Source organism: Poecilia reticulata, linkage group LG6 (assembly GCF_000633615.1).
Source record: "Poecilia reticulata strain Guanapo linkage group LG6, Guppy_female_1.0+MT, whole genome shotgun sequence".
Taxonomy (NCBI): Eukaryota; Metazoa; Chordata; class Actinopteri; order Cyprinodontiformes; family Poeciliidae; genus Poecilia; species Poecilia reticulata.
In genome coordinates, this window is record NC_024336.1 from 9,229,662 (window position 1) to 9,242,731 (window position 13,070).

At 41.1% G+C, this 13,070-nt stretch overlaps 1 protein-coding gene across 1 annotated transcript; it reads left to right on the forward strand.

Moving 5' to 3' along the window:
* The first annotated feature begins 704 nt into the window (after nt 1-704).
* LOC103465898 (uncharacterized protein C18orf19 homolog A) lies at nt 705-6,030 on the forward strand. Its single transcript, XM_008411104.2, has 4 exons — nt 705-847; nt 3,363-3,842; nt 3,989-4,100; nt 4,204-6,030. Exons 2-4 carry the CDS (start codon nt 3,412-3,414, stop codon nt 4,483-4,485), a joined length of 825 nt encoding a protein of 274 aa, XP_008409326.1. The 5' UTR covers nt 705-847; nt 3,363-3,411; the 3' UTR covers nt 4,486-6,030.
* The last annotated feature ends 7,040 nt before the right edge of the window (nt 6,031-13,070 follow it).

Genomic DNA, 13,070 nt, shown 5'->3' on the forward strand with positions numbered 1-13,070 from the left:
GGTGCGCTATATCTAGGTGATTTCGGAGACTGACAGACTTAACTATATGCAATATCTAGAACAGAACTACGTCTGGAATACATGGCAGATAAACGGTCTGTGGAACCCTCGGCGCACTCCTTTACAGTCACCCGGCGGAAAACTCGGAAATAAGTGATGGAGATGTGGTGTGGGAGGTGATTTCCTTCTGAATGGACAGTTCTGCTGATAGAATTAAGTAGTTCATGACCTGTGAAAGGAATCAGTGTATCGCGCCATTAATGACTAAATAAGTAAATTAGCAATAATAAAAGATAAACTATTTTCTGTTTACTTGCACTCTGATACACTGATTTGAATTTGTTGCATTGCTCCTAATTCTGACTTTCTTATATATTTAAAAACAAACAAAACAATAAAACCACTTTTTTTTTTTTTATCTTAGAAGGTACACACAACTTGGTCGCCCCTCTCCGCTGGTGGGTCTGAACTTTTCTCGCCAGGTGAGAAATGGTCAGGTGAGAAATGGTCAGGTGAGAAATGGTGCGGACCGTTTCTCACATGGCAAGTGGCTTGTCAAGTGATAAACAAGCCACGTGACCTAAACCCTGCCCTCGAAAAGAAGACGTATTTAACAAAGTCACGCTGGGACTTGTATTTTGCAACCTCCCGACGCTACTGACATTTGGCGCCATTATTAACTACATTTCCCTTGTCTCCATGCGCGGCTGGGGGTGGGGCACTCGGGGACATGCTGCTCTCCTTGGAGTCCATACTGTCCAGTTGTCAATGTGGTCCTGAAACATTTGTGAGTGTTGAATGGCCCTGGGGACTCCGCCGTGTTGCTGAACTCTGACTCCAACAGCGCGTAAGTTCAGTGCTGTATTCTGTTAGCTGCGGAGTGTCTGGCTCAGCCAGTCGCAGCTGATTTTACTGATAACTAGCTTTAGCAGTGCCGCTAGCTGAAAGCTAACTAGCTAACGTCAGTAGCAAAGTTGGCAGCTGTTCAGATTGCTGTGTTTTGTGAACCCCGTGTTACATTTTTAGCCAGGGTATTCAGTTTTCTTTACAGCGATAAAACCCTCTGTGGTCCATAATCTGCTGGTAAGCTCCTTTCAACAGAGGGAAGCAGAACGGTGGCTCTTGTCCTCCAGCGCTACCTGCCCAATGTCAGCTAGCTTAGCATGACTTTGTAAACAACAGCTTTACTGAAGCTTTAATCTTCTGGTTTTGCTTAAATTAACCCCAGTAGATATGATAGCGTCACAAAATGGCTTTATTTTAAAGGAAAAGAAAGTTGTAATAACTGCAGACAAAAGTGTTATTTTTAACTGCTAAAAGTTTTGTCACTAAAAGTAAACCCGTCTTAAAGTCTTGGATTTCCTCCCTCCCCCCTTCTTTTTAAGTTCAAAAGGCAAGTTTAAGTTTTAAAACAAATTACCTAGTCTTTTCCAGGATCTAAAATAATCTTAACCTCACGTGTCTAAAAACATGTAATTCATGGCAAACCTGGGTGTGGAAATGACTTAATCATTACTCTGTCGAACATTTCTGTGGATGAAACTTTTCCTCATTGCTGTATGAGCCAATCCGGTGTCAGACAGGAAACCTCATGGTCCGCCCACAGCTTGTAAGGGCTCCAGGTTTCTGTAGCTGCAAGGTTAGTCATAGGGACAGCTAATTTTCTGACTAAATTTAGTGCTGTACATTATGGCCAGTCATATCTACTTTAGTCTCTAATATTACTGTCATGGATGTTAACTGGGGTCTGTAGATATTTAGCTACAGATAACATTTCAATTAAATAAAAGGGAAGTTAAATGTTCCCATAGCTTATTTCATCAAAGTATGTTAAAAAAAGAGTCATTGTGCATATTGATGCTGTGGCCAGGAAGGATCCGCAGTAGCAGTCAGTCTTGCAACACATCTGAAGAGGCCTCTGACTAAAGATTGTTTCTGTATTATGACCTCATGACTATAATGACATGCTAACAGCTCAATAGAGACAATATTACTTAGTAGCATGTCCTGGATGACACCAGGGTTGTTGGCAAGCATCGCTAATCCACCTCCTTTGCTTTTGCTATGCCTCTTTGATCAAGCTGTATCCTTAGAAAGCCGGGCAGAGAGACGTTGGAGTAGGAGATATGATCCTGGTCTGTTATGATGGATGGAAGAGATGGTTTTAAAGTCCTCTCTCCATCCATGAAGCCTCCTTTTCCACTCTGGGATTTGGGGTCAGAGTTCAGGTATTATTCAAACTTTTGAGATGCTGATCAGCTGCTCTTAATTGTAGAAAACAAAAATCTATATATTTTTTCTTCAATTAGTTGTTAGATGGTTACTCATCTAACAACTACCAGAAAAATAATAATAATAAAAAAATCGAAAGCAAAAATTCTTTCAGCTGCAAAGCTGAAAGAATCATCTGTGATGGACTTGGAATAGTATATAAAAAAAAGAAAAATCCCTTAGAATATTCCCAGATTGCTAGACAGCAACAATTGCTTTCTCTAGGGTTGTTGCTGATCAACTGTGTGAACACACAACAGCGAACATCTCTGCTTTTGGAGCTTCTGTCACACTGATTACCTGATGAAGCTCCTTGGAGTTAAAGCACCTGCTACTTAATTTTTTTACTCTCTCCTAAATTCGACCAGGCGCCCAACAAGGAGCTGGTATGTCCGGATCAGGAGCCAGAGGCCTAAAGCTGGAATGTTACAGTTACCAGAGTGGAAGACAAACAAAAGCTCTGACTATGTACTTTAGAGAGGCAGTTAACACAACATGAGCTGAAAATGTGGATAAAAGAGGAATAAGGGTGACTTGATAAGCCTGGTCAGATCACAAACACTGACTGACTCATCCAACTAACTGAAACACTTATCTGTAGTTCCAAAATAAGGTAGTGGCTTTCAGAATGATTAAATGGGTCATGTGTTTCCTCATTGAGCAGAAATATACTGAAGTTATGTTTTAACAAGAGAGTTCAAAGGTCACTTAAGACCTATAAACTGTTGTAAAATCTGTGTGGAGTTTTCCTGCAGCTCCGTCTCAGAGATTAGCTCAGTGTGACCATGGTAACATGATAGCACTCCACAGTGCACAGTATTGTTAAGGCCAGGAATTTCTCTACATGCTGCTTTCTAGAAAGCAATGACTGCTAGCTGTTGTTAGCATTAACTAGCATTAACCAGCAAGTCCTTAACATCACACTGAAGGCTGTCTCTTCTTTTTTTTTTTAGACTAAGGTGTTGCTTTTTGAATCCTTTTGGTCTACTTTATGTTGTACACAAGGTTCTCTTTAAGTGATTTCTTGTTTGTACAGATCAGGCCTGGGTGTGGTTAGTGGAGGATGTCATGTTTTACTTGTTTCCCCACAGACTCTGGTTGACCATCAGGACGGTGAAGGACTAGGAGTGGAGGCGGAGGATGATGATGATGCAGCACATCCTTACCCACGGGACCCTGTGGCGGGTGGTGGCGTGGCGCTCGCTGGCGGGGGGTGCAGCTGTCCTCGAGCATCCGGCGGCGGCAGCGTCCAGGTTCTGCGTGCTCCGTCTGTCGCTGCTGCAGCCCGCTGCCCAGAGATGGGTCTCAGCGTCCGCCTCCAGCAGAGCAGCACATCAGCCAAAGCACCAATCCCCACAGGAACAAACAGCACAACCTGCGTCCGCTCCGCCTTCACAGGACGGACCCAAAGGGCAGCCGGAGAAGGCGGATGTTGACCCGCTGCAAGACAAGTCCATCGGCCTGGCCCAGAGATTTAAGAAGTCGTTTAAACAGTACGGGAAGGTGATGATCCCGGTCCACCTGGCAACGTCCTCCATCTGGTTTGGAACCTTCTATTACGCTGCTATGAAGTGAGTAACATTTAAGACCTGGAAATCAGCCGCTGGTTGAAACTTAATGATGACTTTGAGAAGAGCGTTTTAAAGTTCTCTGACTATACAGGAAGCATAATGTTTTTAACATCTTCTAAAAGTTTTCTGTTGCTTGAACTCCACAGAGGTGTGAATGTAGTGCCGTTCCTAGAGATGATTGGCTTCCCAGAATCTATAGTTGGCCTTTTGAGAGATTCCTCTAGTGGCTATGCACTGACCGCCTACGCCATGTTCAAGGTAGCGTCAATACAGACCGGGCAACAGACCGGTCTGAGAATTGATCCAAGTATGGCTCTCAGATGGGATCAGGTTAAGGTGTTGTCCTTTGTTTCCTCTACAGATTGCAACCCCAGCTAGATACACAGTGACACTAGGCGGAACCTCGCTGTCCATTCAGTACCTCCGCAAACATGGCTACCTCTCCACACCGCCGCCAGTCACGGACTACCTCCAGGACAAGATGGAGGCGACGAAGGAGAGATTCACAGAAAAGATGGAGGAAACAAAGGAACTCATCTCGGAGAAAATGGAAGAGACTAAAGACAAGCTGTCTGAGAAGCTGCAGGAAACCAAAGACAGAGTTTCAGAGGGGAAATCATTTTTTCGAAAGAAGAACGACTAGCGGCTGACACGTACACGAGGCGCCCGCTGCTAAGCGCTCCCGCTAGGATCTCGTTTTGTGGAGTTGACAGAGTGGGGGCGAGTAACACTTCATTTCTTTGACTGTCTGGAGGTGTGAGACGCTGCACTATCCCCGTCTTGACACCCGTCAGTTATCACTTTGGTGTCTATTTGTGTCAAATCGGTCCCTAATTGTCTGAACCCTCCCACAATGCACTGCAACTGTAGAGCAGCCAGCGGCTTAGTCGCCTGCTGGCACGCCGCTTCCTTGCTCTGCCGTCTCAGGCGGGATTTCCACAGACTGGATCTGGGCTGAGCCGTCTCCTGGCTGCGAAGTGACTGCCAGTTTTACTTGAACACTCAGAGAGGCAGGTGAAGACGGCCAGAGACACGGAGCTGTGCTAATCCTTCTGACTGAACAGAAAATAAAACTTGAAGCTCTTCGTTAACCGTCTCATAGTTTGTTAAAAGAGAGAGAAAGAGAGATTTCACCTTGTGTCTTTAAATGTAATTAACCAGAAATAATGTTTTTTTTAATGAGTTTTTCTCTCGATAGTCAAATAAGATATCACATTGGTTGTGGTTTCTGAACTATGAGAGCCGAGTTGAAATGGGACTTAAGTGGAGGATGACTTGGTACAGTTTACATGAGGGAAGCACACCTGTACAGTCCTGGTCAGAGCTCCAGGAGGAACACGGTTCTGATCAGATGGAGGAGAACGAGTCGGACCTGAATGTTCAGGCTTGTAGAGGTAGTTGCGACAGGAGACTATAATAATTGTTGGAAGTTTTCTGTCAACACAAAACTAACATTTCAATCTAGTGACAATGAATCAGAAAAGAGCTTTAAAAAGCTTCCATCCATCCATCTGGGCCAGGTACGGCCTGGACAGGTTGCCAGGACAACACAGAGATGGACACGACAAAGCAACCATTCAAACCCAGGACCTTCTGGCTGCAAAGCAACAGTCCTACCAACATGGCTGCTGGGAAACTAATATCTGAGATATTAAAAAACTAATATGGGAAAAAAACGTGTTCATTATACTTTGGTAACATTGAGAGAGTGATCTATATTTTGTTTTTGTTGCCGAGAATGGGGACAAAAATTGTAGACCTAAAAAATGTGAACTTTCCCATTTAACCAAAAACTACTTATATGAACTTATAAAAATGCTAATCTTTAAATTTGAGACATAAAACAAGTTTCACAATCTTTTGCAGATCCTGTTTCTCCAAAAATGACTGCTCTATAAGTTTTATTGCATATTGAATTTATCATGATGAACTCATTTAGCCTTTCTTATTAGAAACTGTTCGTATTTCTCAGGACGCCTGAGTACTTTGGCCTTCTTGGTGTTTGGGCCGTGGAGCAGGAGTTTCTTACCGGGACTGTAAACGGACTGCTGTGTAGAACGTGGTTATTACAGTTTCACAATGTGACAGAAATGACTTGTTTCATTTAGTAAACAAACTAATGTCCTCACCAGAAATTCACTCTGATGTTTGGTCAAAATCACACTGAATAAAAGTGATATGAAAATCATCACATTTGTGTGTAATTTTTGGGAAACAGAGTCACAGCATGATGAGCCAAATGCTTTTGAAGAAATGGCAAAAGCACCAGACTTCCTATGGAAGCAGGAAGGACAGAATATTTCTCCCTATTGCCCGTTTTGATGAAAGAAAATTGCTTGGTGTGTGACGGTGAAGGGCCATTCTAGGTTGGACTTTCCTTCAAGAGTATTGGAGGGAATCAAGTTTGTTTGTGCTGCTAAAAAGTTTAGACCAAACTGAATATAAGACGAGAGATAAACCTTTGAGCTTTTATTTCCACTTGAATCACAGGTTTATCAGGAAGTGGAAGGTTCCGATCCGATCAAGTGGATCTCCAGAGCAGCAGTTTACTCACTGCAGAGGAAACCTGGAGGATCTGACCTCACAAAACGGCCAACAGCTGACAGGCCGAGGAGAAAGTCTGAAAAAGACGGTTGGCTTGGCCAACCATCACGGCTGATCCAGTGGTGAAGGATTTGCAAATAGACATGGAGTATTATTCAATACATTCTATTTTAAGTCTGTGTTCTGACATTTTTGTTCAATAAAAACACCATATTCCATTTTAAAAAATTTCCAAATTGTTTCTGATCCAAGTGGAAATACCTGAAAAAAAATCTGACATTCGATTTCATCCCTTATTTCTACAATTTGGAAATTAATCCAAAATGTTTACAGTCATCATCATCATCAAGCATGAAGGAGTTGCATATATTTTCTTCATGTTTTTTTTTTTTTTTAAATCTTAACAGTAAGACTCATAGCACCCCCCCACCCCACCCCCCAACTCATCCAACAAATATTTTTGTACTGCAGTCAAAGCAGCAGATTGTATGATCCGTATCAGAAAGTTTGCGGTTAAAGTTCCTGAGAACAGTCCTTCAGAAATGCTAAGCAGATGCAAACATCCCATCATTCCATAGGTAATCTGCTCTGAATAAAAACATGCATGGAGGAGCAACAATGACCTCTGCTGTCTGCAGTAATGAACAGCTGTTTATGCAGCCCACGGCCCCTCACACTAACACCTGCGTTCTCCCACAGGGAGCGTGGCACAGAGGACACAGCACCACTTTGACTTCTGAGATGTTTATCGGCTAAAGCCAATCTGTGTTCCTCAGGTGTGAATCTGTGGCTAAACATCACTCAAGTCGCAGGGCGCCAGAGTGAACCTGAGGTGACGAACAGGTCAAGAGGGAAATGAAGAAAACAACAACGACTCCACTGTGGGAAGTCATTTTTCCAGGTTTTTGTCCTCTGTGTACAGAAAGTTTTCACTTTGATGCATTATTAAACAGCTACATTCGAGGTCAGATTTGTTTAAACTAATAAACCATTTGAAATAAGTAATTAAAGTAGGGAAAGTTCTAAAATATTTAAAATAGCAACATGACTCAAAGAATAACGAAATAATCCAGCAGCTTCCCTTTTTTTAAAAAGAAAAAATCCTTTTAAGACAACCTGTTGTATGTGTGTGTGTGTGTGTGTGTGTGTGCGTGCGTGTGTGTGTGTGTGTGTGTGGCGCGTGTGTGCATGCGTGTGCATGTGGATTACTCTGGAGTTTAGCAAACTGTTCTACTGACTGAAGAGACACTTAAAGAAATCTCCATGCCATTTACCAAAATGAAAAATGGTTGCATCTAAAGGCACAAACACCAAGACAGATAAAATCATTTTAAACTCTCACAAAAAAAAAAACATGAAACGTTTTGGCAAATCCTGACATGTTTGTGGCATCAAATTTACACCAAAAGTCTAGAGGAGCACTATTTTAATTGACCATAAATACCACTTCTTACTACAGGCACTAAACATAATGAGTTGCAGTCCTGTGGAATGTCATAAGGCCCACTAATATTTTTATTTATTTATTTTTTAAACGAATGTCTGGTTAAAACATCATGCAAAATAATTAAACAGTAAACCTGTGTTTTTTGCTTGACTTTTTAAATAGACATGTGGCGAAAGGAATTTGTGGCACTTATGGTTTTCCGTACAATGCACTGAGTCTCTACTTTGTGTGTGCCTGGATGGTCAGTGCGCTGTGAATCGTCACAAAGGAGGATTCCCACTGTGCATCGGTGGGAGAAAATATCCCTGCTAAAGAATTTATCAGCAGAAGACAGAAAATGAGTCAATTTAGAATCCAGTTTGTTAAACATTATTATAAGCTGACGGTTAAAACGGGAAGTGCGACGCTTGGAGGCAAGAATTGTCAGATTGCTTTTAATCTTACTGTGGTTGAATTTTAGCCCACTCTTCTTTCTTGAGCCTGTTTAAGGAACAAACTCCACATTTTGTTTGTCTGGTTTGAATATCCTAGCATCTCAGTTGTACTAAGAACAAGTTAGTACAACTGTTTTAGAGCTGGCTCAGCAGCTCTAAAACCTTTGTTTGATTTTTGTGAGTCACTCAGAGGTAAACTAAACATTCTTTGTTTTCATGCCTCCATTAGTTGTGGCCTCAGTCCTGACGAAGCATTGAGACCAGCACCCTGTTTGATTCTTGGTGGCATGTTTCTGTTTGTTTTATTCCAGATGTAGTGGAAGTTCTTCTGTCTGCTCAGGCCACACAATATTTACCAAAGATCTTGGCAATCATTAAGATACTTTTAGTGGAAAAATATCCTTCTTGGTCAGTTTGGACCTCGAAACTCTAAACTAAACTAAATGAAAATCATAGACATTAATACGATAATGTTTTGATAATAATTATAATATGATAATATAATCCGTATTGATGTCTATGAATGAAAATGGGCGCTTTCTTCTTCTTTAGGTTTCAACGGCAGCTTGCATCCATTATTGTTGCACTACTGCCATCTACTGGATCCTAATATCTATGCCTCAAATTCTCATAATGATCCCAGTACTATTTAAAAAACAAAAAATCTTCTTTTTCCCCTCATTGTTATTTAACTGATCAACAACATTCTCAAATTTCAATTCCCTATTAAAACCTGATTCCGTTTTAATGGGCACTTTCTTCTTTTATTTCCAATTTTGACTTTGAATGATTCACTTCCGGGCTGCACAGTGGCGCAGTTGGTAGAGCTGTTGCCTTGCAGCAAGAAGGTTCTGGGTTTGATTCCCGGCCCTGGTCTTTCTGCATGAAGTTTGCATGTTCTCCCTGTGCATGCGTGGGTTTTCTCCGGGTATTCCGGTTTCCTCCCACAGTCCAAAAACATGACTGTCAGGTTAATTGGTCTGTCTAAATTTCCCCTAGGTGTGAGTGTGTGTGTGCATGGTAGTTTGTCCTGTGTGTCTCTGTGTTGCCCTGCGACAGACTGGCGACCTGTCCAGGGTGAACCCCGCCTCTCGCCCGGAACGTTAACTGGAGATAGGCACCAGCAACCCTCCCAACCCCACTAAGGGACGAGGGTGTAAAGAAAATGGATGGATGATTCACTTTCTTCAACCCTGGTGGTTGAAGAATAAGCCACATGGTTCAAAGTTTAGGGAAAAAAAAAATCTAAATGCTCTCTGGTATTGTTCAGGACCTAGTGTGGAGGCGGCTGTAGTTTGGGGATCACTGTTTTAGATGGTCTTTCTTCAAGGAACGATGGGTTGGTCACCTTAAAAAAAACATGCTTCAGGAAAGTCTCTGTTAACTTGGAGGATTTTATTTTGACCAAACTCATATCAGAAATTGATATGAGTTTTCTAATATTTATTTCTGATCTGACGATCTGGAGGAATTCTGTCCATAATGTCAAAGAATCTGTTTAACCTTCCGGACCCGACCTGGACAGTAACATGTTTTTCACTCCCATCCGATGGCTCTAACTTTGGCCCGGTCTTTTCTAAAGGGACACATTTTCCATACTTTTCACCGCTCTATGTTCAGGCTTTCTTCACCTTGCTTTTATTTTGAACACTCTCAGTGTGAGGTTCTGCTTTAGAAATGCACCAAGGCCAGGAGATCTAAAGTGTCATCAGATATTATAAAGCCATTTAGGTTTCCTGAGCTTTGGGAAAAGTATTTAATAGTTTAACATTTGTGAAAGTGGTTTTAGATCCAGATCCAGACCCAGACACACTTAAATAAATCCTTTTTTCCAACATGTTAGATCTTCAACATTTTCTGTCCCCTGAAAATTTGTACGATAAACGCTGCTAAAGCATTCTAACGTGGACGCCTGAGGAAAAGGTCACGTCAGGCCCACTTCAATGGAATGATAGATAGCAACGATGATTGAAAAACTGGTTTATCAACAAATGTACTTCTTTTTTGTATAAAACAATCCCCCTGGGCTTTAGCCATAACAATGCACTGAAATTGCACCTGTAAACGTTTCAAAAAGTCAGTATTATATAAAATCCACTTATTTTGGTTTTATATGGTGTCATCATGTTGTTCCCTCATCATCAACACACCTGGAGTGTTGCCTTGATTCTTTCATGCATGTTTGTGAAGTCATTTATTCTCCATGACAACCACTCAGCTATGCAAAATGCCTGGTTGGACCTAGCCCCGCCTTCGAGGTCGAAGCTCCTCCTCAGAGCTGCAGACTCCAGGTTTTCAAGCTTCTGATCTGAGGCAACTCTCCCCCACTCACCATAGTTTGGTTAACTAGTTACTCCAAGTTTCCCTCAGGTGTGTGTGTGTGTGTGGGTGTGTGTGTGTGTGTGTGTGTGTGTTTGCATGGTTGCATGTCTGTGTTGCCCTGTGATGGACTGATGACCTGTAGGTGGAATGTGCTTAGATTTTGAGTAGACCGTTTTCTGCAAATTTTTTTATTTATATGTTTTGCTTATAATCTTTCATTGGTTAGAAGAGATACTTGTAACATATGAGCTCTGAATATGGTGGCCATATGACCACCAGAATTAGACACCCTTGGGCTCTGTGAGGATTAGTTGCTGAGGGCCATGGGTCCTCAACTCCAGCCACGAGGGCTGGAGTCCTACAACCTTCGGATGTGTCCCTTGTCCAACGCAGCTCAGTCAAAAGGCTGAATTACCTCAGTCTGTCCAGAGTCCCACCAAAGACCTCATTATATGACGTTCTGGTCCCGACAATGCAAGGTTAGAAGAAAATGAGGCCAGAAATGATCTTGGAAGCAAAACAATTCACCACAGCTTGAGGATAAAATATGACGGCTTAAAACTTACAAAAGTTTCCTCCTCCACTTCCTGTTTCTTGTGTTGCTAAAGGCCTGGAAGACGCTCCGACTTGGAGACTGCCTACTCAGCTGAAAGGCTGATGAATGCGGGATTTCTCCGCATGCCGCACATCTGTCTTGAGAGGTGTGTGTGTGTGTATGTATGTGTGTGTGTGCAGTCTGACGAAAATGAGTTAAAAGGGGATCTTGTTCCCAGCAGCATTTTGCAGCTCCAGGTTCAAGCAGAGGACAAGACGTTGTGAGTGAGTTGAAGGGCTTTGAACACGAGGTTTGTTTCACTCCTGAGGATGTTACGACAAGTTGCCAGATGGAGCCTGTCTATAAATAAAGCATTCTGGCTTAAATATACAGAAACGCATGTTTTATGCATAACCTTACTTTACATGGCTGAGTGAGTCATTTCCTGCCTGCTCAGAGAGATTGCTGCTGACTCTCTAGAAAACAAAACAGAGAAAAATGAGGAGTGATGCTTCCCTTCGGATCTCAGCATTGTGCAAGAAGCAGAAGAATCAGCAGATTTAGAAAAGAAACGCTCTGAAAGGAATGGCTGGAGAGTTGGGTCGGATTAATCGACTATTGAAACAATCATCGCCTGGGCGATATGGATGATATTTATCACGATATTTTGTGGTGCTATTCCGATAACAATGTAAGTGACGATAAGAACCGTTTCTTGCCTCTTTTTTGAGGTAACTGGACACACAAACACTGATATAGAAAACATTTCCATTTGTAATAGACCAGCAACATCAAAGTGTGATTATTATCACTAAACTACACACAGCTGTATTTAATCGTATTTTCAAATTCTGACAATACGGACAGTTTTAAACATTAACTGGAATTTGTAATGTTATGACAATTCAAAATTATAAAGAAAAACATTTATTAAAATTTATTTTTTATTTTATTTTAATAAGCTAATTAAAAGAATTTATTTTAATGAATTTATAAAAAAAATTTATTTTAATAATTTTTCTTTAGAATCACCATTAACATTATGAATTTAAAATTAATGTCTAAAACTGTCGCTTTAATGTGATAAATGCCCAAGTCAGCTAATTTAGTAATTAATTAATCATTAAGTGTACTCAAAAAATGCTGTTTGCTGAGCAGTTTTTAAGTCAAAACTGTTCAAAAAATATATACATTGTGCATTGAAGATAAAAAAAGCACCTTTTTGTCTGTAAATGTGTTCTACCCAGAACTCATCAAATGACAAATTTAGCTTACCTTATTGAAATTCTGCAAAAGTCTCTCATTAAGCACCTTTCGCAATGTAATAATTAGTCCATAAAATAAACACATGAACTTGTATTTTGTATGAGTTTTTTGCCGACATGTCTTCAGTGCTGTCTGCACAACAAACTACCTTTTGGGGATAATAAAGTTCACTTCAGGACTTTCCTGTGATGCCAAAACCCAACTACGACATGTACGTTAGAGACTAAATTTTGAATCTCATCATTGAAGCCCGCCGGGAAGGTCAGGCCCGTAAACTAACTCCTAATGCTTTATTTTTCAACAAGTCACAAGCCTTGGTCCTGGGAGCAGAGCAGGAAGCAGCAGCCATGTTTCTGTGAACAGACAGGAGGCTCAGCAGGAGGATCACTTTTAAAGTTTTATTTGTTACGCTGCAGTCTGACTACAGCATAAGTACAAGCATAAAATCTTTGACTACAACAGCACTTAGAGCGACATTTTTTGACTTTTTTTTCTGCTTTTCTGTAAAAGTATTGCAATAACAGACCTTAGGCCTAAAACCTATTACATCACAATTGCTTAAATAAAAAGAGGCAAAAATACACAACAATTTTACCTCTGTTACATACATATATATGTATATATATATATATGTATACATATATATATATATATATATATATGGTTACTAAGCATGACCA